The sequence below is a fragment of the Pseudorasbora parva genome, chromosome 10 (genome assembly GCF_024679245.1).
Source record: "Pseudorasbora parva isolate DD20220531a chromosome 10, ASM2467924v1, whole genome shotgun sequence".
Classification (NCBI taxonomy): domain Eukaryota; kingdom Metazoa; phylum Chordata; class Actinopteri; order Cypriniformes; family Gobionidae; genus Pseudorasbora; species Pseudorasbora parva.
The window spans coordinates 29,887,631-29,912,259 of record NC_090181.1 but is presented as its reverse complement, the minus strand read 5'-3'; the positions used below and the strand labels follow the sequence as shown (position 1 = coordinate 29,912,259).

The following is a 24,629-nucleotide window of genomic DNA, read 5'->3' as shown; positions in this document are numbered from 1 at the left end:
CACTTTACATTTTTGCCTCACATTCACCCATTCATACACCGACGGCGATGTCAGCCATGAAAGGCGCCATCCAGCTCGTCGGGAGCAGCTGGGGTTAGGTGTCTTGCTCATGGACACTTCAACACTTGGCAGGTGGAACCGGGGATTGAACCACCAACCTTCTGGTTTGTAGACAACCTACATGAACCACTGAGCCACTGCCGCCCTATGAACGCCCTATGCCACATGAACGCACCTCACCAACCGCTAAGTTGGAAGACGCATTATTTACCTCAGACGAGCGGAGTGCATGTAGGGACATAATGTCAAAATCACATGTAATAAAAAATCTAACTTTATCAGTATGAATATAAACAAATAAGATGTATTTTAGTACTCATTATCAAGCTAGAATACCGGTACTGGTAAAGTGTAAAATATATTTTTGTTTGATTTGGTAACGAGCTAGTTATATTTATAAGGGTAAAAACGGGTAGCATCATGTTTTTCCAATAACATCAGTTATACTGTGATGAAGATGAATTTCGTGTAAGATTCATAACATACACTGTGTTTTGCATGTAAGAGTTTCCATGATGAAAGCATTGTTGATCAGTAGTAGCTAAAGCTAAATTAGTTATAAAAAAAGTTCCTGGATGCGGTGTACTAGCTTTTACACATGCATTTTGTTATCTAAAGTTAATTTTGCGAAATTCAACACAACAGCGGTCAACTTGAGCTAAGCATGTTGAGTATTTATTATCTCTACTAATGGCTAAGTGTATAATATTGTAACTTTATGCTATAGTAATGTTATGTTAGCTATATTAGGCAGCTTCATGTGCTAGTGATACATGCTTCATGAAAACATAAACCAAAAAAATTTATAATCAAAATGAAAGATTACCTGTCCAGCAGAAATACAGCCAGTAATGAGTCGTTTTTCAGGTCCCTCAGTTCTCACCATCGTTGAAAAGCCACGCAGATATTTACTCGCGTTTGATTTCTTTGTTTATCCAAAGACTTTCTGTGCATTGCCTTTCCTCGTACTGTCTTCCTTTTTTGCATTGTTTGCCTTCACTGACTGCAAAATCCTCACTGTGAATTTTGAATGCTCTTTCTCTGCAATTATTTTGCCTAGGTTTCTTGCCTCTTGAACTGCTCAAATCGAACGAGCACGCGCATGTGGGCGGATCCTGTAGCGAAAGCGTTGGTCGCCATGGTAGCGAGAGAGAGTGACAGTCGCCCCAGCCAATCATTTGTTTCGTCCCGAACGAAAATAATGAGCGGTGTTTATTGCAGATTAAAATGTCTAGAGTCACTAAATTTTTATACTCTCCTTTTCAGAATACTTACATTTTAATATATGTATTGACATATAAAGAAAGTTTAAACAAATTTGGACAAAAGTGTTTTAGACCAGTCCTACCTACCCTACCTTTAATGAATTAAATATGGATAAAAAAATTATGTGTTCAAATTATGAATGCATTTAACGCCACTGAACTGCCCCAGACCTATGACCTATGACATTTCATACAGTTGATTGTGATGAAAATGATGCAGAGTGACAACTCACTGTGCCGCTAAAATTCGAATGCCCCTAAAATTTAAGATATCAGTGTAAAAATGCCCCTTTATTTTTTTTGTCTCATATTTATATCATATGATATAGTAAAGCAATGCCACATGAGTAACAAGCTCAATATAGCTTATAAGAGTGCTGTTTTTGTCCTAAATATATGTATATATAAATATATATTTATATATATTATTATTTTTTTGAATGACATGCCATTTTTTCCATTTAAAGCTCCCCAATTGCAGTGGCACACATCATGTATACATTGATCTCTGAAAGATAAATAATAATATCCAATGGGGTTGGTAGAGTTTTGTTAAATCAAGGCACAGGAAACAAATATGTTTCTTACCCTGACATGTGCGGCCATCAAATCCAAACTCAAATCCACTCTTACACTGACAGCGATGGCTTCCGGGCAGGTTCACACAGTGAGAGTGAGTACCACAGGAGCTCAGACCTTCTGCACACTCATCCACATCTACAAGGAGAAAGAAACCGCTCAATTACAACCCATAATGTTTTAATTGTAACCAGCCCGACAAGATTCTTGGAAGCTAGGTGTCTAGAAAGCTGTAAGAGATGCCTTGGCGTGCAACGTGTCAGTGAGGTGCTGGAGAGAAAAAGCATGCCCTGAGATCCTGACGTTTGTGATGACAGAGAAAGATAGAAGGGGATCTCGTCCCTGTCGGAGCGCGTGGGAACAGGCCTGAGGCTCTGGGTGGGTTAAGAGCTGGTCAGCAGGAGACCTGGTTTTGATCACTGCTAATTACAGGGAGGGTAAAGAACCCACAGTTCCCCTCTCTCTCTTAATTTTTCTCTGCTCTCTTTCCTTGACCCCCTTATTATCTACTCTAGAGTGAAGAGTTCAGACAGGTGATAAAATGTTCCTCTAATAGGAACATGATGCCTGAAAACACACCCATACACACTCACGCACACATAATCAAGCGCAGACAGTGCCTTCAGAGGAGCGCTGGGAAATCTGATTCATTCTGGTAAATCAGTTCATTCGAATGGTTTGTTCCACAGAACCAGCTCTAAAAGAAATGAGTCAGTAAATCAAATTAACTGAATGAGGTTGTGTCAGGTCAGCAACAACAACAAAAAAAGCCATATTAATTTCTAATCTAAAACCACACAGTTTTACTTTTAAAGTTTTACTTGTTTTTGTTGTTTTTTGTGTGTGTTTTGTGTGACGTATTATGGGTGTGTCCAGCGATGTGAAGTTAATTTATGCAAATGAGCTTCATGGACAATTTCATTGTTAGAAATATATATAAGGGATGATTTTGTTTAGTTGGATAAAATAATTATAATTATGAATATGTGAACACACAAGTAGGTTTATTGAACCACAGGGCAGTGAATGGAGGGTGAATGAGGATTAGTCTTACAGGAAGCATGGAGAGGATTGCAGGATACACAAAGACAACAGGGAAGGCACTCAGACGATGGGGAGAGACTCTGAACACGTAGAATACACTGGAGACGTGTAATCGCTGATTAGTATTCGGGTGACTGTGATCGCTGGGTGCAGGAGGTGAGAGAGTCTGGCAGATCTGTGACATTATATATATATATATATTTTTTTTTTTTATCCAACTAAACAAAATCATCCCTTCATCCCAGTGACAAAGCGGCAATAAGTCATTGATTTAAATTAGAATATTTTCTTCTTTTTTTCCCCAATACTTTAAATTTTAATGTAGATGCATGCATTTCTGTAAAGCTGCTTTGAAACTATATGTATTGTGAAAAGTGCTTCAAATGAATTAAATTGAATTGAATTGAATGGGTGTATCAAGCGATGTGACAGCTGAGAAAATATACTACATTTTCTTTTTTTCAGACCATTCATCTTGGTTGTGATATTATGCAACATGCACTGCTGCAGTTAATATAGTCTATAACACTCTATTTAGTATGTTTAGTCCGAGAGCGTATGCAAGTGTAGGCACACTATACTGTCCATGTCCAGAAAGGGAATACAGATTCAAACGATTATGAATCAGCAGATTGATTCATGATTAGGATCATGTGTCAAACTGCTGAAATGATGACATTGGCGATGGCGATGAATCAATATGCTGATCAATACGTTTGAATCTTTATTTGAGGATTGAACACAATCACGGAAGAGAAGACAAAGCTGAATAAAGTCGTAGTTTTTGTTATTTTTGGACCAAAATGTATTTTCGATGCTTCAAGAGATTCTAATTAATTAACTCATGTCACATATGAACTACTTTGATTATGTTTTTATTCCCTTTCTGGACATGGACAGTATGGACACTAATTAGCAGTGATCGTCCAGGACACATTCAAATGGTCTATCTCATCAGCGAGAGAAGGCGTATATACACAGCTGAGAGCCGACTCACCTAACGTTAGTTACTTCCAGTTTTCTACATCCCTCCGCCACCCCGTTCCTCACTCGGCAATATGGGGCAGAGTTCTGGGTTTGGGCTAAATTCCGAGCTTATAGCCCTCGATCGCGTCGGACAGCACGTCAAATATGCTTATATTGTTTTACATTATTCAATCCTTTGTAAGTGTGAACTCGTAAAAACAACTGCCATAGGTAAACTGAAATTATATATTTTTTTAATTAAAGGGGCGGTGAAATGCTGTTTCATGCATACTGAGCTTTTTACACTGTTAAAGACTTGGATTCCCACCCTAAACATAGACAATGTTTCAAAAACTAATGTTGGACGTTTGATGGACTATTTCTGTGTCAAAAATACTCCTCCGGTTTCTCACAAGTTTAGAACGTTTTTTTCAAGTATGGGTCTGTGTGACGTAGATGGGGTGGAATTTCCTTGTACGGACTCTTCTCCCGGAAGGGTGCGCGTGCGACCAGAGCAAGAGAGCACACGCACACCTATAAACGCTACTCTCACTGCTTTCACAGGACTTCACCAAATCAACAATGTCACCAAAACAGTGTGTTTTTGATGGAGCGATCCCAACGATAAAGGTGCCCGGTTGTGCTTTAGAAGCAGGCGGTGAGTAAAACTGCTTCAAATATCTGTGTGTATTTGGCTATCGTCGCGTGAGTACACATCAGTAAACAACACGATCGTGTATAGTTAATTTATCAATGGAGCATGCGATGTATGGTGTGTTTAAATACATTTGTTTAGCTGAGCACTATAGGTGTCTGTTTGTTTATTGTAAAACCACCCAAACATATAAACCTAGGGGACGTTCACACAAAGCGTGCTTCTTCCTTAAAATGCGCTACTCCGTTGTTTTTCTATGTATACACTAGTCTGATACAAAAACATTTTGGTTACTACTGCTAAGGTTTAGTCGCATACAATAGTCCATAAACCGAATCATGTCCTCATAAACCACGAGTAAACATACACAATTGTTGACAAGCCACTAAATACAGTACATACCACAGAGACGGACGTCCTGCTGCTGGAGGTCTTTGGGATCCGATCTTTGGGAGGATTGCGGTAACAGCTATTATGATTGTTTGTGATTTGGTCTTAGTGACTTAGTAGTTCTCTTGAGGAGCTAGTTTAAGTGCTAAAATGGTTTGTGAAACTCTCTTAGGGCAAAAATTTTGCTCATTATTTTTAAGAGTTTCTCCTAAATCGACAAGTTAAGAGCTACTTTTAGCCATAAGATGTTGTTTTGTGAATACGGCCTCAGATTTTCAAAAGCTATGGCCAGTTGTGTAGCCCAACCTCTCTTTTGCTTTGTTAATCAGTTCATCCAAGTCACTGAATCAGAATCAGTTCTTATATTGATGTCAAATATCATCTGGAATAGGAGCTTGCAAGGGGAAAAAAATGCTCTTACCCCTCTTCAAGCGAGGAAATATTAGGTGGTCTCAGCCCCCGAACTAGCTTAAAGCTGAGGATGTGGCCTCTTCACGTGCAGCTCAAACAGAAATGCCACAGCAATGCATCTTTGCTTACAAATCTTCCCCAGACTCACCGCAACCCCACAGATCTCCCACATTCCACCTAAAAAGTGTTTAGTCTTTCTGTTGTTTGACTTGGTAACAGTGGGAGGAAGAAGACGAGACGAATGGGGGAAAGACCCCATGCACGTTCATGATTCACTGAGGGTTTCCTCTACTTTGCGTCTGACTCATCGGATAGGAAACGTCTGGTCATGCTAATGTACTACAGTGGTGATGACCCCACTTCTGAACGACCTGTGTAGTGTTGATGTTACGCAGATGCATTGCTCTAATGAAGGAAGACGAACGTTTCGAGTTATTCTCGAAGTATTCCAGACCCTCGACTGCTTAAACAGAGTGTCATGGGCCTGGAATTTAATTTACGGCTCAAACGTGTGTTTTTGCTCAAAAAGAGGAGGAGATATTTCCATATAATTTCTCTTACCATAACAGTTGCGACCATCTCCTCTGTAACCTGTGGCGCACTGGCATGAGAACAGCTGTCCCTCGCCCGGCACGCACTGTGCGGTTGTGTCACAGTCGTGATTTCCAGAGTAACAAGGGTTCACATTTTCTGGCTCGGTTTCTCCAGCTGTGAAAAGATGTGAAGGCAACAAAACTATAAATAGTAATGCAGCAAACTGAGCTAATATCACTACAAATAACTTCTTATGTAATCTCAATGGATCGCAACTGAATCAGTCCCATAGAAAACTTAGCAAAGTCAAACACTTGTATAAAATGAGGCCGAAAGAGGTCAATAGTTAAGGCTCTTTCAAACCAAGGATGATAACTATATAGCTTTGATAGTTGTTATAATTCTATGAGAATAGGGAAATTCACACCATAGCAATAATGATAACAAATCAAAGCAAAACAAAAAAATAAGAAAAATAGAAAGAAAATGTCATCCATATATTATATATTAATCCCACCCTTCTTATAATTGACTGTAAACTCAGATAAATTTTTGCCTCCTTCCAATAAACAACCAATAAAATTAATCAATACTTTTGTCTTTTTCAATAATTATTTTTCAGTGACTCAGATGAACATTATTTATGAAAGAAAATCTGTGTTGCTACTTTGATTCATCGCGACTTTATTCTCATGGTTTTGTGCACACTTAGATATACTTTTCCCGGAAATGTTCATTATATCCGTATTTTGACAACGGCTTCTGTTCCCTAAACTGGAGGATCTCATTAATGGGATAGTTCACCCAAAAATTACAATTCTGTCTTCATTTAAGGCATGTTCAAATCCAAGTATGATAACTAAAACAATAAAAATATTAACATCCAAATCAATGCACGATATCAATCAATTCTGTTTATTGCAAGCGCACACTGCAGTTATGTCATCTACTACTTTAACCCCCATCCTTCCCTCTGGTTATTTTGAAACTCTTTTTTTATTATTTCAAATTGAGTGTTCATCTGAGTGATCCAAGACCCTAGGACTTTTGTAGCACTTGAACCATGAATACACCTTTTTTTTTACTAATAGCCTAATAAATGTGTATAGAGTCGGTGGACGGGCTTAACAAAATGACGGCAGAGTCGCGGAGGTTCCGCGTGTTGCTTGTAAACAAATAAGCTGCCGAACGGCGGTCTTTCGAATCGGCTTTGGCCGCGACTCTGGAAGCCTTGGAGTTAATCTTTTTTCTGAGAAAAGAACAAAGAACGGCACTGAAATCATTCTTAAGAAGAGAAGATGTGTTTGTGTTTTGCCGACCAGATACGGCGAAATTTAAATCTATCAACTAGCTTTGCTTCACGTTGCTCTGGTTGGTTGTAGCGCTATCCTATCGCGTGCAGAGGGAGTTTGAAAGACAACCGTTTATCCCACCCCTCGGATTGAGCCCCGGCTATGGTCAGTTACCAGACCCAAAATCTTGATGCGGGTCTGGCTTGTCAGGTTACCATCTGGGGCAAGACTCATGAAATATCATGTTATATTATTTGTTTTCCACAAGAGGTCAGCAAAGACCCTTTATGTAAGATAATTTGACCTGAATTAAAAGGGTTATGTATGAAATTGTGAGATATTTTGAATTTAATTCAAACTTAAATTACTATTTATTTATAATTTATTGATAAAATCTAGTAATTTAAAGGTAAATAAATTAAAACAATAAAACTAAAAACTAAAAAAAAAATATCAAAATGAATTGAGCTTTACAATACGGGTGCACTAATATGCATTAATTCATGCTTAACTTATGCACAGATGATCATGAGTTTATGTATTACTAATGGTGAACTAACCCATTTATTAATGACTACTGCATCAGCAACTAATGAAGATTCATGATTAATAGATTAAGTAATCATTTAAACGTTATTAGTTAAATATGTCATAATGTATTAATTCCTTAATAACATATTATATTAACTAATAATGCAAATGAACGTGTTAATTTCAACAAGGGGTCAAAGCCATGCATTTCAACTCCCAGTTGTCTGCTTTAATGAATCATTAGCTAATGATTTATAAAGGTATCATTATGTTATGACTTTACTTGTTGGGGCACATGACTATTAACTAATTAAAAATTAATTCAAAACTCATAACCACAATTACATATTACTTAATCAGTTAGTTAATAGTCATGTCCCCCAATAAGTAAAGTCATAACATAATAATACCTTTATAAATCATTAGCTAATGATTCATTAAAGCAGACAACTGGAAGTGCATGGCTTTGACCCCTTGTGGAAATTAACACGTTACGGGTTTATAGTATCAGAACAATTATCAAAACGTTAAGTTATTGTTATCATCGCTGGTGTGCTTGGGTACAAACAATATTGTATCCTGTTGCCTTTCACTTTATGGACACAAAAAAGACTGATATGAGGATAGGTGTGCAAGATGAAATTGATGAAAGAGCTTTAATTTTTGGGTTAACTATCCTTTTAAATTTATTGAAAAGTATTTTAAAAAAAAGAAAACAGTGCCAAACATGACTATGCAAGAAAAAATTTCATGAAACACTAAAATCGAGATTTCTGAAAGGCATTTTCACTCCCAGAACTCCGCTGAGGAGCCCTATATAACTTTTTTGTGCCCGTTTATAATATTGATTGATTATACTGCAGTTTATTCAAGATAGAAGATACCACTAATTAATTCCTTGTGATGGGGAACACACAGACTGGAAATGTGACTCAAAGATGCATGAGTCACTGCAGATGTCTTAAAACCTCCAGCCAAAGTAAGCATCCTGAGCATCCTTCTTTCTAAAAAAAACAACAACAACTAAATAAGTAAATCAAAATTATTGATGGAACTTTACTATTACAGCCATCACAGACATAGGGAATGCTGCATCAGCACCGGCCATGAGTTTATTCTGAGTAATGTTATTTAATCACAGACCTTGAGTAATGAGGGTCTTTGTGATAAATGCGCATTTACAGGTGTTAACATATGGAGAGGTGTGAACACTTTGCTTCCCGACAAGCAAACACAATTTCAAATGGTCCGTATGTTCTTTAAATTTGACCTCGGGGGTCAAAGTACTTGACCTGGAAAACACAACACCTTTAAAAGGGTCTTAAAACACAGGGTGGTTCACACACCATTACTAAAACTACAAGTGACATTACCAAACCTCTTAGACCAAGACAATAGGACTTCATTGTGCTCTTACCCATACGGCCTACCATGAGGGACCCATTGTTGGGACCCTTGGGCCATGCGGACTACCTTCACCCCCACCCAACGCCTACTCATCACGCATTAAAAACAGCTTGATTTCCTCACTCCGGGCCAGGGACCAATTTGGCCAATTATCAAAGGCAGACAGGAAGACTTTTGTTTGAAGTGAAAGAGAACGAGAAAGACGGTCCCCTTTAAAGTGACTCCACAGGGGAGGGGGAAAAGTGGAGAGAAACTACAGGACAAACATTGCCAAAGTGGGTCGGGGGGTTCTTTTTAACTTTGTGCTAATTAATGGGACAGGGACAGACCAGTGGGGCGGAGCGCTGGTTAACACAAGACTTTGAGGAAAACGAAGGGGGTGGATGGACCAGGTGGGAAACTGTTGTCGCGAGTGGTAGAGAAACACTCCTCACATAGTTCACACAGCAAAACTTATGTTAGGAGTGTGTGATGGGGGCTTCTGGAGGAATGTGCTTCTGCCAGAAACACAACCCAATACACAAGCTTAAAACACTGTTCTACACATTCATCTACACAAACCCAAAACTTGATTTACACATTTAGGGAAATGTGACCAAAAGCTAAAGCATAAACCAATGCTTGCTTTAGTTAAGTTACAAATATTGTCCTACATTTGAAATGTTCATGGTGAATTAATATTAAGATATATACTAAGTAAACATTTTTTAAATAAATAAAAAGAAGGGGATGAATAAATAAATTATAAAATTAAAATATAAAATTAAATTTTACAATAACATTGTTAAAACAACACAATAACTAAAATAATGTAAATATGAATAAATAAAATGAAAAAAATAAAATAAAAAATAAAATAAAATAAAATAAAATAATAATAAAATAAATAAATAAAATAAATAAATAAATAAATAAATAAATAAATAAATAAATAAATAAATAAATAAATAAATTAAATTAAATTAAATTAAATTAAATTAAATTAAATTAAATTAAATAAAAAAATGGTGGTGATGGTTCGGTGGTAAAGCAGAATCATACTATTAATGTATATATGACCATGATATTATTTCACGCATTCCGTTAGCCCAAACAGTAAACTAAAGGCGTTACAAGTGCCACGGTCATGGGTCATCAACTTATAAATTGTTCACCTTGAATGTAATGTAAAATTCTATAAAAGTGTCTACCAAATGCAAAAAATGTAGATAAGAGCTGTATTTGCATGACAAAAAAAAGCTTCTAGGGTGTCGGCAAGATGGCCACCAAGTGAACTGACTTGCCTTAAAGGGACCCAATTCCAAATTCCCAAACAAATTCCCCCAGCCAAGGTTGTGGAAAAAAATTATGTTTTAAACATCAACCAACCACCATGTGAAACTCTGGTCTGAAATGACTGAGATCCAGCCACATACCTCTTCATATTCACAGTCAGCAGGACCATAATGACATGTTATACGGTCCCATAAGCGTGTGAATCCACCGCAGTCTAATCTAATATGCTTTTAGTCGGATCTGATTATGTGTCAGCACTGGTCTAATTACTATACGTCAGTCGTGACGAACAAACCGGACAGACAGTGGCAGCTGTGTTTTCCAGAGTCCATGCATGTCTCTCTTGGGCACAGGGATTCCGGGGTGTCCTTCTGTTCCCACAACATCACTCTGCAACTATTCCTCAACCCAGCCCCCGTTAGGGGTACTTTGTCAGAGTGAACACAATAATAACAGCAGTATGAAATTTAACACACTCACTGTTTGGGTTATATATCAACATCTGGAGGAGACTGTACTCCCCAAACAGTAAATCCTCACACAGGGGTGATTTGGCTAAGAAAAAACCTTGTAGGGTATTAACCAACCACAGATTATTATTTATTACATAAACCCAGCAACCAGATCCTGTAATTTCAGCTTTCACAGTGACAGCAATGATCAATTATGGAAACACAATTGTGTGACTTTTCAACTAGGGACGCATAAATATCACATTTCTGGATGATATAAAATGGCTGATAAATGGACATTAAAATCGTACACTATTTTGTCTAAATAAAAAACACTGAAGTCAAACATTTTAAATGCTACAAGAAGAATTTGGGCATCACAACATTATAATTTATATGAAAACAGATGTTCATTTTTGAGAACATTCTTTTAATGTTTTGATGATCCAACTTGAAAATAAAAATTTAATAAAATAGGGTTCTAAGCAGTCAAAATGATCAAAATACACACTGACAATATGCACTTGCATACATGAGGCTTAGTTCATGTGTTTATCATCTAATGGTAAGAGAAAATTGCAATGCAGCGATGTTCTATCTTCACGTATAAACTTGCAATCCATAGCATGCGAATGGAAGGTCACCTCAGGTTTTGCCGATTGAGCAACTCTAGGAAACTGGATCTTATTCGGCCCACAGACTAAATACAACACAGCTGGAGATATGCTCATCCCAGCGCCACTTATCATCCTAAAGTCAGCATCTACAGCACCAGCCAGGAACCTCAGAGCCATACAAAATGCAACGTGATTTGTCTTTGTCCCACTAAAACCTCTCTTGGGAACAACACAGCCTTACAAGGTCACACATTGAGGGGTTAAAAGAGGAACGTTTGATTTATTCCTCGAGGGAACACGCTGGATAAAGGGATTTGTAACAAACTGAACACACAAAGCCCTAAAAAGCTACAGGCTCACTTCACAGACATAGTTAATTTTAAGTGCAGACCTCCTCTCTCTCCAGCCCCTGGGTCTGCTGTCTAATGCCAGGCCGTGGTAGAAAGTAGCAGGTGGTTTCAGAGTTATCTTAGACCTCCTATTTTGCATGATGGGAAGGCAGCTGAAAGCAAACCAATGTCAGTCCTGTGTGAGAGCCAGACGTCTCATTGCCACATCAGTCAGCACGTTAATAAAGAAACTATGCCAAAAATGAGGGTCGGTTTAAATGAAGGATGATGAGGAGGCCATATATAAGGAGACTCAGTTTCTTTTAGATTAGGAAGTTTTTTCTACAGAAAATGAGAAGACACTAAAATAATCACCTGATAGGCTTTCCACACTTGAAACTGTTAAGCTAGTGTTATCCTAAACCCTATAGTTTACATAAAGTTGATATAATCCTGGGTTATCTTGTCACATGTTTCATACAGGTTACTCTGCGCTAATTAATCCTGGGCTGTTATAGGTTTTTAAAATGTCTGCATGTGTAAACTCCGGGTTAATGTTCTTATTTGCATAAAAATAGGTTAAAAATGTTTAAAGGATATTTTAATTACTGTCAAATGGTGAAAATATGTTTCTGTGACTGAACAAAGCTCATGAATATTTAATTAGCCAAGCATTGAAGCACTTTATGATTGGTTGTCTGCTGCTAAGCAGTTGTACTTTTGCAGTACTTTTGGTTTTGCAATGTAAGGTTAAAATAAACTATATTGCCACAAGTATTGGGACACCCCTCCAAATCATTGAATTCAGGTGTTCCAATCACTTCCATGGCCACAGGCGAATAAAAAAAGCATCTTAGCATGCAGACTGCTTCTACAAACATTTGTGAGAGAATGAGTCGCTCTCAGGAGCTCAGGTACCGTGATAGGTTGCCACCTGTGCAATAAGTCAATTTGTGAAATTTCCTTACTACTAAATATACCACAGTTAGTGGAATTATAACAAAGTGGAAGCAATTGGGAGCAACAGCAACTCGGCCATGAAGTGGTAGGCCACGTAAAATCACAGAGGCGCATTCTGCAGAGTCAATAGCTATAGACCTCCACACTTTGTGTGGACTTCAGATTAGCTCAAGAACAGTGTGTAGAGAGCTTCATGGAATGGGTTTCCATGGCCGAGCAGCTGCATCCAAGCCTTACATCACCAAGTGCAATGCAAATTGTCGGATGCAGTGGTGTAAAGCACGCCACCGCTGGAATCTTGAGCAGTGGAAACATGTTCTCTGGAGTGATGAATCACGCTCTCTGTCTGGCAATCCGATGTACGAGTCTTGGTTTGGCGCTTTGCCAGGAGAACGGTACTTGCCTGACTAAATTGTGCCATGTGTAAAGTTTTATTATGCTTAGGTTTTTTTTTTTTTAATGATTAGGCTTGGAACTCTCAATGCTTCAGCATACCGAGACATTTTGGACCATTTCATGTTCCCAACTTTGTAGGAACAGTTTGAAGATGACCTCTTTCTGTTCCAACATGACTTCGTACCAGTGCACAAAGCAAGGTCCATAAAGAAATGGATGAGCGAGTTTGGTGTGGAGGAACTTGACTGGCCTGCGCAGAGTCTTGACCTCAACCCAACAGAACACCTCTGAGATGAATTAGAGCGGAGACTGCGAGCCAGGCCTTCGCGTTCAACATCAGTGCTTGACCTCACAAATGCTCTTTTAGAAGAATGGTCCAAAATTACCATAAACACTCCTAAACCTTGAGAAAAGCCTTTCAGGAGAGTTAAAGCTGTTTAAGATGCAAAGTGTGTGCCAAATCACTTTTAAACCCTATTTAAGGATGAAGAAGCGGAGGTCATTAAACCATACTAAACCAGGGTTTTGAGAGCTGCAAAAATGTTTTGTTCAGATCCTGTCAAATTTAGAATGTAGCTATAGAAACCTCATTCTTATGTTTATCTAAAACAAAAACTAGCCATTTCTATACATGTACAAGCGTGTTTATATTGTATAGTGCTGATCTAGCAGATGGATCCGGATAGTGTTCACCAGCATAACTTAGTTGGTAAAGCTGGTTGCCCATGGATATCTTACTGCCGCCGATTAGTCAATATAAAATAGAAACTCACCCAATCTATGTGTGAATAACTAATCTGTGGATAAGTCATATTTAATCAAAATAAATGGACCTTCCAGTGCAAATTACAGACTTCTCTCTGGTGATGTATGCAGGACTCCAATTATTTAGACTGCTTAGCTCACATCCATCTGGTTCCTCTTTTGAGCGTGAAGCCCACATCTCAAAATACAATCAACAAACTGATGCCCCCCCTGTAACAGTGCTGGCAGCCTACCTCCGAGAGGGCCGATCTTGTTGGTGATGGCGTATCGAAGGATGCGCTCCTCTTTGACATACATAACAAATATGCGCTCCATTCTCAGCTCCTGCGTCTCCAGTCTGCCGTGGTGCCCATGACTGCAGTCCCTGTAGGTGATGTTCTGTTTGACCTGTAAAGTGAGGGCCTCCGCTCCGTTTTCTGCAGACACGACTGTAAACTCACGCACTGATGTGGAGGTAATCACTGGGAACGATAAAAACGACAAAACGTTCAGATGAAAGCAATTCACAAAAAACGTTGGGTTTCAATTCTAGACCCAAAATCCCACAGGATTTGATTGTTAAACATCCTCATGTTCATCAACTGATTTTATTTTGGGTGCAAGATCAGACAGAGCTTCCTTTGAAAGGAAATGGAGGAGACAGAAGGAGAATTTTTTTAGCTTACATATATATATATACACAAAAAACAAAACCTTTAAACAAATTGAATACATATATATATATATATATATATATATATATATATATATATATATATATATATATATATATATATATATATATATTCAATTTGTTTAAAGGTTTTGTCATTTGTGTGACTTTTCTTACAAATCTTACATCATTAAAAAGTTTTGGGTCAGTTAAAAAAAAAAGAAAAAAAAAGAATATTATTTAATCAAAAATACAGTAAAACTGTAATATTGTTAAATATTATTGAAACATTAAATAATGTTTTATTGTAATACATTTAAAAAAATAATTTATTCCTGTGATGGCAAAGCTGTTTTGTGTCACATGATCCTTCAGAAATCATTCTAATATGCAGAATTTTTGCTCAAGCAACATTTATGATAATTAATTGTTATATTGTCTAATTCATTTGATCTATTTAAATGTATTCTATTGACAGTCCTGCTAAATATAAAACGTAATATTTAAAAAACATTAAATCAGGAAACAGGATCAGGGTTGAGAAACAAAGATGGACAGAATATATTTACCCCCTATTTACTCCCTTCAGAACTTACATGAAGGATAATACTGATAAGTGTCCTTAAATGGCTCCATCTGCACCGTGGCACCAGAAGGGATGAAGGGAACACTGCCTCGTAAATCAGTGTCCACTTTGAGGTAGTTCTGGGTATCCAAACCCGTAGCTGTCTGGACGATGCTGAGTCGCTGGTTGCCGGGATAGAAGGTCACATCGGCACGGCGTGTGAATTCGGCACCTTTAAAACAGTAATGTTGGTTTTAAAGGTCATTAAAAGGCAGTGTTGTGGTTTGCTCATTTTACTGCAAACAAATATTAAGTCAAGAAATAAGATCCAGATGTGGGTTGTGACCCTTATAATGGTGCTTGATGAACATTTGGTCTTTTTTGAAAGGAAAAAAAAAAGCTATTTCATACAAAGCGAAAACATATTATTATACAATGGAGCACCTGACTTAAATTAGGGCAAGGGGTTGTTGTACAGACCGTGAATATCAGAGTAGCAAAGCCCGGGTGGGACTCTATTAGTGAGAACAAAATCACTAAGCCTAAAATCTCACAGCAGGAGGCCATATGTGTAACAAACATGCAACACCATAAAAGAGGTAGAAGATGAGATCATGACGCCCTCACCGGTGATACTGAAGCCATTAAGGCTGTTAGGCAGCTCCAGGGCAAAGAGCCAACCAAACAGACCTCCAATGGGGGCCACGGGCATGAGGGCCCAACCCACCGGCTCCGGGACCTCACTGATGGCAGTGTACGCTCGACCATCGCCAACCACGATGTAGGCGTGCAGGTCGATGCTGTCCAGCTGCACTGCTGTGCCACCCACCAGCACGGTCCCTCTGACCTTTCCATTCACACGATGAGGTGCACCTGAGGACAAGAGGACAAGACCAAATCATAAAAATGGAAATCTTTTGCAAGTCTATGTGGATTGCTAATTAATTCCTTGAGTTGAGAACTAAATCTGAGAGGTTAACATAAGGATTAAATAGGCAGAAATGTAATTTTTTAGTGTTTTTTCCTTCTTTCTAAACGATTGCCTTTTTTAGGCCAATCGGGAAGTAATGATGTGTTCAAGTCCACCTTAGAAGATTTGCATTAACGTGTTGAGAATTACATGTCGAGTCGTAATTACGACGTTGATTGCGTTCAAGTCACTTTGGTTGGAGCAAGATGGTGACGTACCTTTTCTACAAAAAAAAAAATCTGCAAGATTTTTAAACTATAAAATGAAGAATTAAGAATACACATCAGTGTCTTCGCTAGGTTTTGTACAATTTCTGAAAGTGCAGTAAACTGAATCGTGATATTTTTTGTCGTAATTGTACAATATTGTACGAATTTTGTACATAAAACCATTTATTTCAACAAATTTACCAATAATACAGCCACTGCATGGCATGTTTTCTCATTGACACGCCCCCAACTTGGAAAGTTCTGAGTTTCCCACTTATAATTCCGACTTTGTGCTGGTGTTCAGGTCTGTTCACTCCTTTAACACAGTCTTTCCGACATGACTTGAATGCGCTATTATCATCATCCTGGTTCCCTCAACACAAATCAATAGGATTTTTCCATTGGCTTATGGATTATTGCAGAAAATACACTCTGTGACTGATGCTGCCTTCATATGCTATTGAAATTATCATAAAAACTAGTTTCCTAGTTTAAAAAAGTCACAATTTGAATGGGATGAGCTCGTAATCACGACTTCAGAAGTGGGAAGTAGGATATTTTCGATAGCATGTGAAGGAGGCATAACAAGTTCATGATTCTAAAATGTTTAATTTATCAAGATATAGGCCATAAATGAACTACACCACGGAGGCATGACTTCAACATCACCATCACTAAACTCTTTCAATCTTAAATCTACAAGTGAAAAAAAAATCCAGATTTTACCAATTGTAAATATTTGTAAGAATCATTTTACACTTAAAACTAATTTTAACACTTTACTTAAAGCCTTTATGCATAATACGTTATGAAGGTATTCATAATGTATGTTATAATGCATAACATATTTTCATTAATAATTGTAACCAAAGTTAAAGTATTATACTATATTATAACTGTGGTTATGATTATTCATGAGGCCCTAAAATGCATTATAAGGCGAATTACAAGGAAAACTAATGCATTAAATGTAAAGGCTTTAAGTAAAGTGTTATGAAACTTTCAAAATTGGTTCTATTGGTTTAAATATGCAGAACTGAGACCTGTGGTGGAAAGCAAGATTTTGAGTGAATAATGATTTTTATTTATATTATATATTCATGCATTTGGCGGATGCTTTTATCCAAAGTGACTTGCAATGCATCAGGGCATCAAAAAAAAACTGTTCCAAAGGGGTTTGTGACCATTTTGTAAACAAATAGGAATATTAATTTAGAAAAATACTCCTTTTGGGGTGAACTAGTCCTTTAATTTCCAAACTCAGCCCTCAAAAGCTCCAATTCCTCCAGTTACTCAGCTGTTTCAGAGCGGTTTTGGAAGGTTTCCCCTCTCCACCGCCTCCCTCACCGGTCACACAAAGCTTCTTCTGTACACATGCATATCCAGCAGCTGAGGAAGCTTTTCCACTGAATATTTTCTCTCAGAAACAAATGTCTGTCATTCAGCGCAAGCCAGACGTGCCGCTTTGAAACGGGGCTCAAGTTTTCTCTCACACTTAGGCTTGTAGTGGATGTTCACAGGTAGATTACAGTCATACAAGGCCAATGTGATGTCATTGTCTTGAAGAGATCCTGTTACTCAGGTGGGCCGCCGGATGATTCCCTAGGGAATTCCTGTCAGGTTTTCCAAAAGATCAAGTGTTTCCAACATAAAACCTCCCACAAATTTGGCATGGCAGCCACAACTATTAAGAAAGAGACTGTGGAATAAGTTGTGGGTATTACCGCAGCCACTTAACACACGTGTTCGCCAATTACAGACAATTAGCGGCCACTCTGTACGCGAGTGAAGCAGTTAGTAAAAGTTTAGGCTGGGAGACGTGGCTGGGTTTGACAGAAAATAACTGCACAAAGTGTGTGCCAAACTGTTATCTATAAATTCCTTTGCATTACAAAAATAGATACTTTGTACCCCCTAAAAATACTGTGTTGGAAAGAGAAACACTGGTAATATGTCCCTAGAGGTGTAGTTTGAATGTTGTGCATACTTTCAGAACAAGGTCATGTTATGTGTGGCTTCTACAACGGCTCTTTTTACAACATTCCCGCACCAGTCTTACCGTTTGGCAGGCAGTGGCGTCCGTTGCCGTAGAATCCTGAGTTGCAGTGGCAGCAGAAGCCAGTGGAATAGTCGGTGCAGTGTGCGTTCTGACTGCACTTCTGCTGGAAGCGCTCGCATGTCTCTTTATTATCAGTTGAGTAATGGATCACTGCAGGAGAGAGAGGAAAACTGCTCGTAAAGAGGCTAGTAAAGTCAAACTTATCCAAGTTAGATTCCTACACAACAGTAAATTCTCTTTGTATTGTTTAGATAGATAATTGTAGTAAAATGTCCAAATCATAATACTTGAATCAAAGTAAAGGTGCATTAAAAAATGACTGACCTATATATTGATATACAAACATTTAGAATGAAGTGAATATGAAATTTTGTGTAACAGTTAGGGATGCACCGTTTCGATACTCAGTATCGGTGTCGCTCTTATCCGCCATTATTTGCCACATTGACTATTGGTCAGACAGGGCCGATCCAAATCCAATACTGTGCGTATAATATTCTGTATTATTGTTAAGCTCCAGTCCCCCACAAAAGGAACAAAAACATTATAAAGCATCATCAACGATGTTTAAATGTTTAGAGAAGAGGATACAGAGGATACTACTAGATGGAGGCAGATGATTCGCTGTGGCGACCCCTGAAGGGAACAGCCGAAAGAAAAAGAAGTTATATATATATATATATATATATATATATATATATATATATATATATATATATATATATATATATATATATAAATATATATATATATATATATATAATTTTTTTATAATGAAGCTGTCTGTATTTAGTAGATTGTGTTTAACTCACAAAAGAGTGATTATCAGTTCAACAGACTGAGGTACAGAATTCTACATAAAATGTTTAAACAAAATTGCATTGGTGTCAGTTTAGTATCGGACAGATACTCAGAATTTTTAATATCGGATCGGATCGGCTGTGAAAAAATGGTATCGGTTTATCCCTAGAATAGTGTAATAGTTTCTGGTGTACATGTTTATGTTGCTCAAGTATAATTTAATTTGATATGACAAATTATACAATTTGGCTACACTTTCGCTAAACTCCAACCCCCATGGTTTCTGTTGCTAACTCAGACTTTACAGAGCTTTACAGAGCTTACATCTAATATGAATGAATGGACATTTTTATATAAATATTTAAATATAATTTATATTTCTTTTACATAGTTACTAATGTTTTGAATCAGCTGGGTTTTGTATCTTTATTTTTTCAGTTTTAGTTAAATTTTAAGCAAAAAAATTATGATGTTATTTTTTTAATTATTTTTCTATTTAGCTTCAATTGTAGCTTCTAATTTTAGAACTTCAGATTCATATTTAATTTATAATTTTTTTTTTAAATTTAATTATATTTATTTTTATTTGTTAATTATTTCATTTAATTTTAGTTACGGTAGTTGCCAAGGCAAGTTTTTCATCTAATACCTATAGTTTGCTTTATTTTAGCTGAAATCAGATACTAAAGTAGGATTGGTCAGTAACATTTTTAGGGTGGGGCTTAGCAAAGGTTAAATTAGCAATGGGTAAATCAGTATTGGTTATGGATCACATTCATTCATTAAACTCTCACCTCCAGAGTCAAAGTTCACTTTCTCCTCAACACTGAACACTTGGCCCCCAGAAGGGTGAGGTGGGACGTCCTTCACACGGTTCGGGTACACCTGCAGAATTGCGTGTTTTGGCAATGGCCGCTCAGGCTGGGGCTGGGTCACATCCTCCAGTGGGAAATTACGGGAATCAGGCTGAGGGAATTCACCTGGACCAGACACCGAGGGCTGAAGTGGAGATTGACCGAGAGGCGTCTCCTGTTTGAGACGTTCCAGTAGGGAGGAGTCCTGCTCTGGCTCAAGAAACTCTGTTGTGGTGGGTTCCTGGAAGTCTGGATCGATGGGGTACTCCTCCTCATCTGTTTCTGAGTAGTCTTCTTCAGGAAACTCAGCGTTTGGGGGAGCTTTGGTTAAAACAGCCTCATGCTGTGCAGGAACCACATTCTGGAAGGAATATCCGTTTCCAACGTGGAAAAGCCAAACTCCAGGCTCGCCTATGTTTCCCTTTCTGAGGAGAGATATAATATTAAATCATAATATTATAATTTTAAGCATGGCAGCTGAAATGTATCAGATTAAAATGTATGTTATATGTACATATTAATTATATGTTCTGACGCTTACTGGTAAAGGTTCTTGACGGACTGCTCGTTGCTGGTGACGCTGTAGTAAGGCCCCTCTGTCCGAGAAAAGAAGAAGTAGGACAGCTCTCCTCTGGTAAAGCCCACACGAGCTGGAAGTTCAATTTCGACATTGTAAGATTCTTTGGGCCTTGTCCCAAAAAACTGCAGGCCATCCTCAGGGTATAGAAAAAGCGCATATGTATCCTTCTCATTGTATGCAAGCACCACTTGGAACGTGTTTACCTAAAAGAAAGCAGAGAAGGCCATTACTCAGGGCTCCAGAAATCTCTGCAGCACTTTAGAAGGTAATAAAAAGACTTCCAAAACATATGCCAACTGTAAATATTCCATTATATACTGTAAATCTATCTAAAATATTTAACTTAACAACTTTTTCCGTACTTTTGGACTAAGTGATCTCAAAGAGATTTGTTTTCTGTGTACATCAACTGGTTAAGGAAATCTCAACCATCTATTGAACTTCAGCCGAAACCCAAATATGGTGTTCCTAACAACTTCACTGATTTTACAAGCCAAGTGACCCACCCAAATGTGCCCCCTACAAGGATTTCCCCATATCAGTACTTTTGACCCTGTTTACACTGTTCCACTTGTGTGATCCAATCGAAAAAATGCATCTTAATACCAGGTGTAAAACAACAGTTTTTGTTGTTTTTCACACCTAGTTTTACTTCACTTAACAGACCACTAAAAAAGGTTTCGAGAGTCTAGTGTGACTCTTGGGCCCTGTTTACACCTGGTCTTAAGATGCGTTTTAGTCGATCCGATCACAAAAAGTAGACAATGGAGACACATCCCCTTTTTTACACCAGGTGTTTTAATCCGTCTTTTGTCCACTTTCAGCCACTTCTGTCCTGATTTCTTCGAGGGTCTATGGGCAGGTAAATGTGTGTTTTTTCACATCTTTCGAGCTAAAAAGCTCACTCAATTTACATATGAACATGACTAAAGATGACGTGAAAAAGGATAACAGGGATAGCAAGACCACGGCGAACGCTGTGGGTGTGTATTAGAAATCACGAATTGTGAGAGAACATTGTGCTCGGCGCATTTTTCGTCTTCAAACTAAACTGTTCGTCTTCAGCTGACAGAGATTAAATCCTGTCAGGCTAGCCCACTTCCCATAATGTTTATGCGTTAGGTCAGTAAGCAAAGAGTAGGCAGTCTTTCGAACACATTCGAGCACAATGCCTTTTCGACTACCTCTGGAAGTGGTCAAAAGCGGACAAGCTCAAAACGCACATTTACACCTCTATTCAGTGTGATCTACTTGTGTCATCCAATCGACCAAAATGCATCTCAATACCAGGAGTAAACAGGGCCTTGGCCAGATATGATGAAGAGGATCAGTGGATTAGCCAGTGCTATTTTAGTGTTATTTATACACAATTTTAGTATTTATTCATATTTTGAATTAGCTTGAATGCAGTTATACATTATTAGTTTTCATTTTCATTTGAGATTTTTAAGTTTTGATCATTTTGTTGTTTTTTTTGTCATATTTATTGTTTTTTTGTTTTTAAACATATTTTTATTATTTAGATTTAATTTTTGTTTTAGTAATTTTAGTACTTCAACGTATACTTATTTTATTTCAGTTAGTTGCCAATACAACATTTCTAATTTTTCATCTAATATGTTTTATTTTATTTCATTCAAGCTTAAGTTTAATTAAGAATTTTTAATAGTTTCAGTTTTAATAGTTTCAGTTCAGTTCACTGCCCACTAGCCCTAACAAATGTTCTACATTCATAATGCAAAATAATTCCAAATGAACCTTGATATACAAATAAGGAGGCTTGGTGCAGTTACTGTAGTTACATTTACATTACATTTTCATAAATGATTGTCAAAGAGATTGAAGAAATTTGCGAATGAGCAGTTTCCAATAAGGTAAGGAATGTTTATTATAAAAATAAGCAAGTAAGCCAGATATTAGGATCCCCTTCCCCCCTTTCTAGCCTCTCACGTACACACACACACACACACACACAAACACACACACACACACACACACACACACACACACACACACACACACACACACACACACACACACACACACACACACACACACACACACACACACAAAGGTTGTGTGTGAAATTCCTCTCCTCTGTTTAGTAATCCAAGCTGTCCCTGAGTGGAACTATCACCTCCCCAAAACAACCCCCCAATTCCAGAGAGACAATGCTGCATCTGGCTTTCTGAGAGCCTCGGGCTGCCTTGTTCCCCAGCATGCATCCCTCCTCGATCCCCTCACCCAACCCTGCAGCCTTCAGCTTCAAACTCCTAATTGCAGGACCACACTGCCTCTAAGCAGTGCAGAAACACACCCATAAACAAGATCGTTTAAAGATGTTATAGTACAAAAAAGAAATTAGACCCCCACAATGTAGAGGTCTATGAGCTTGAGATGGTACGGCATCAATATTACTGTATCCATCATCACAATAGTAACATCAAAACTATTACAGTATTTTTTGTGTCCAGATATATTTTCTTTTTTCTAACACACCTTACTTATTTTAGGATAGTTTTTACTTGTTATTTGCATACTGTATGTCTTTTTCTTGTCATTAGAGAGTTGGAGTATATTGGAGTATCACCTACATAAGCCCGCCCCTCCTTCCATCCCCAGGACGTCTGCAGTGACAGACATCTGGGGTGTGTGTTTGTGTGTGTGTGTGTGTGTGTGTGTGTGTGTGTGTGTGTGTGTGTGTGTGTGTGTATATGTGTGTTTGTGAGGGGGGGTGGGGGGGGGATACAAGACTAGATAAAGTGGTTTAAATCCCAAAGGAAAACAAGCTATCATCCTGAGATTTTCACCATCTAGCCCCCCTGAGCTTGAGCAAACTGCAGAGAGACCGAGCGGAAGCATAATAAATCAACTCAAGGATGTGCTTTCTTCAAACAAAACCTATGGCCTACAGCTATTCTATTGCGATCAAGTAAACTTTAGTAAGCAAACATTGCTTAAGATAGTAAACAGTTCTAAAAGCATGCAACCTTTTAGTTGTTAAAAGATGACCGCAGTTTGACTTTTTTCACCCAGTAACACAGTATCCCTGCAGTGAGAGTAGAGCTGCACGAGTCTGGATAAATTGAGAATCACAGTTTTTATTTTTTTACAATATCAAAACAGTCATGCTTAAATTCTAATTCTAATATACAGATTTTTTTTAAAAATACAGATAAAGATTCTCACAAGATTCTGAATAGACACCTGAATAATGACATGGAATTTACTAGGTTCTAACAAAAAAATAATTGCTTCAGTCAATTTAAAAAACATTTAGTCCTGGTTTCAGGGATTAGATAAAGCCAGGATTAGGCCTTAGTTCAATTAAGAACATTTTTAAAGGGACCGTTCACCAAAAAATGACAATTCTGTCATCATTTACTCACCCTTAAGTTGTTCCAAACCTGTATGAGTTTCTTTCTTCTGTTGAACACAAATGACGAATGTTGGTAACCAGACTGTTAATGCACCCTTTGACTTCCAAAAAAATACTATATGGTAGTCAATGGGTACATCAACTGTTTGGTTATCAATATTCTTTAAAATTTCTTCTTTTGTGTTCAGCAGAAGAAAGAAACTCGTGCAAGTTTGGAACAACTTGAGGGTGAGTAAATGATGACAGAATTTTCATTTTTGGGCGAACATTCCATCTAAGTTGCTTTTATAAACATGCCTTAAAAAAACATCACTGGTGTGCATCTTGAGACAAAACAATAGCTGTGTCTCATTTCGAAGGTTGCTTCCTCGAGAGGTCGCATTCGAAGGCTGTATGCGTCATCAGCAAGCGGCAACCTTCCCCAGTTTCTGTTGAACCCAATACAGAAGTGACTTAAACTGCAATTTATCGACTATACTCTAGGGACAGGCTCCAGAAGGGAGCAGAATCTCATTGAGCCCCATGTTAAAAATTCCAACTTTACAGCAGAAAATTTTTACATCCTGGTACAAATTGTGGTTTTGGCCTATACGGCTATTTTTGGCCTTCATGACAACTGTGAGGGGGTGAAT

At 37.9% G+C, this 24,629-nt stretch overlaps 1 protein-coding gene across 5 annotated transcripts in view; it reads right to left on the bottom strand.

The window, feature by feature from the left end:
* Nucleotides 1-24,629, bottom strand: part of nid2a (nidogen 2a (osteonidogen)) — a 49,365-nt gene that overhangs the window by 19,290 nt on the left and 5,446 nt on the right. For all 5 annotated transcript variants that reach the window (XM_067455813.1, XM_067455812.1, XM_067455814.1 and 2 more), the window contains exons 3-10: nucleotides 20,580-20,821; nucleotides 19,979-20,463; nucleotides 18,384-18,533; nucleotides 15,773-16,018; nucleotides 15,177-15,377; nucleotides 14,162-14,389; nucleotides 5,932-6,078; nucleotides 1,914-2,042 (exon numbers count right to left, since the gene is read on the bottom strand). In XM_067455813.1, the coding sequence (XP_067311914.1) occupies nucleotides 1,914-2,042; nucleotides 5,932-6,078; nucleotides 14,162-14,389; nucleotides 15,177-15,377; nucleotides 15,773-16,018; nucleotides 18,384-18,533; nucleotides 19,979-20,463; nucleotides 20,580-20,821 (1,828 nt within the window). The remainder of the gene's footprint in view (nucleotides 1-1,913; nucleotides 2,043-5,931; nucleotides 6,079-14,161; nucleotides 14,390-15,176; nucleotides 15,378-15,772; nucleotides 16,019-18,383; nucleotides 18,534-19,978; nucleotides 20,464-20,579; nucleotides 20,822-24,629) is intronic.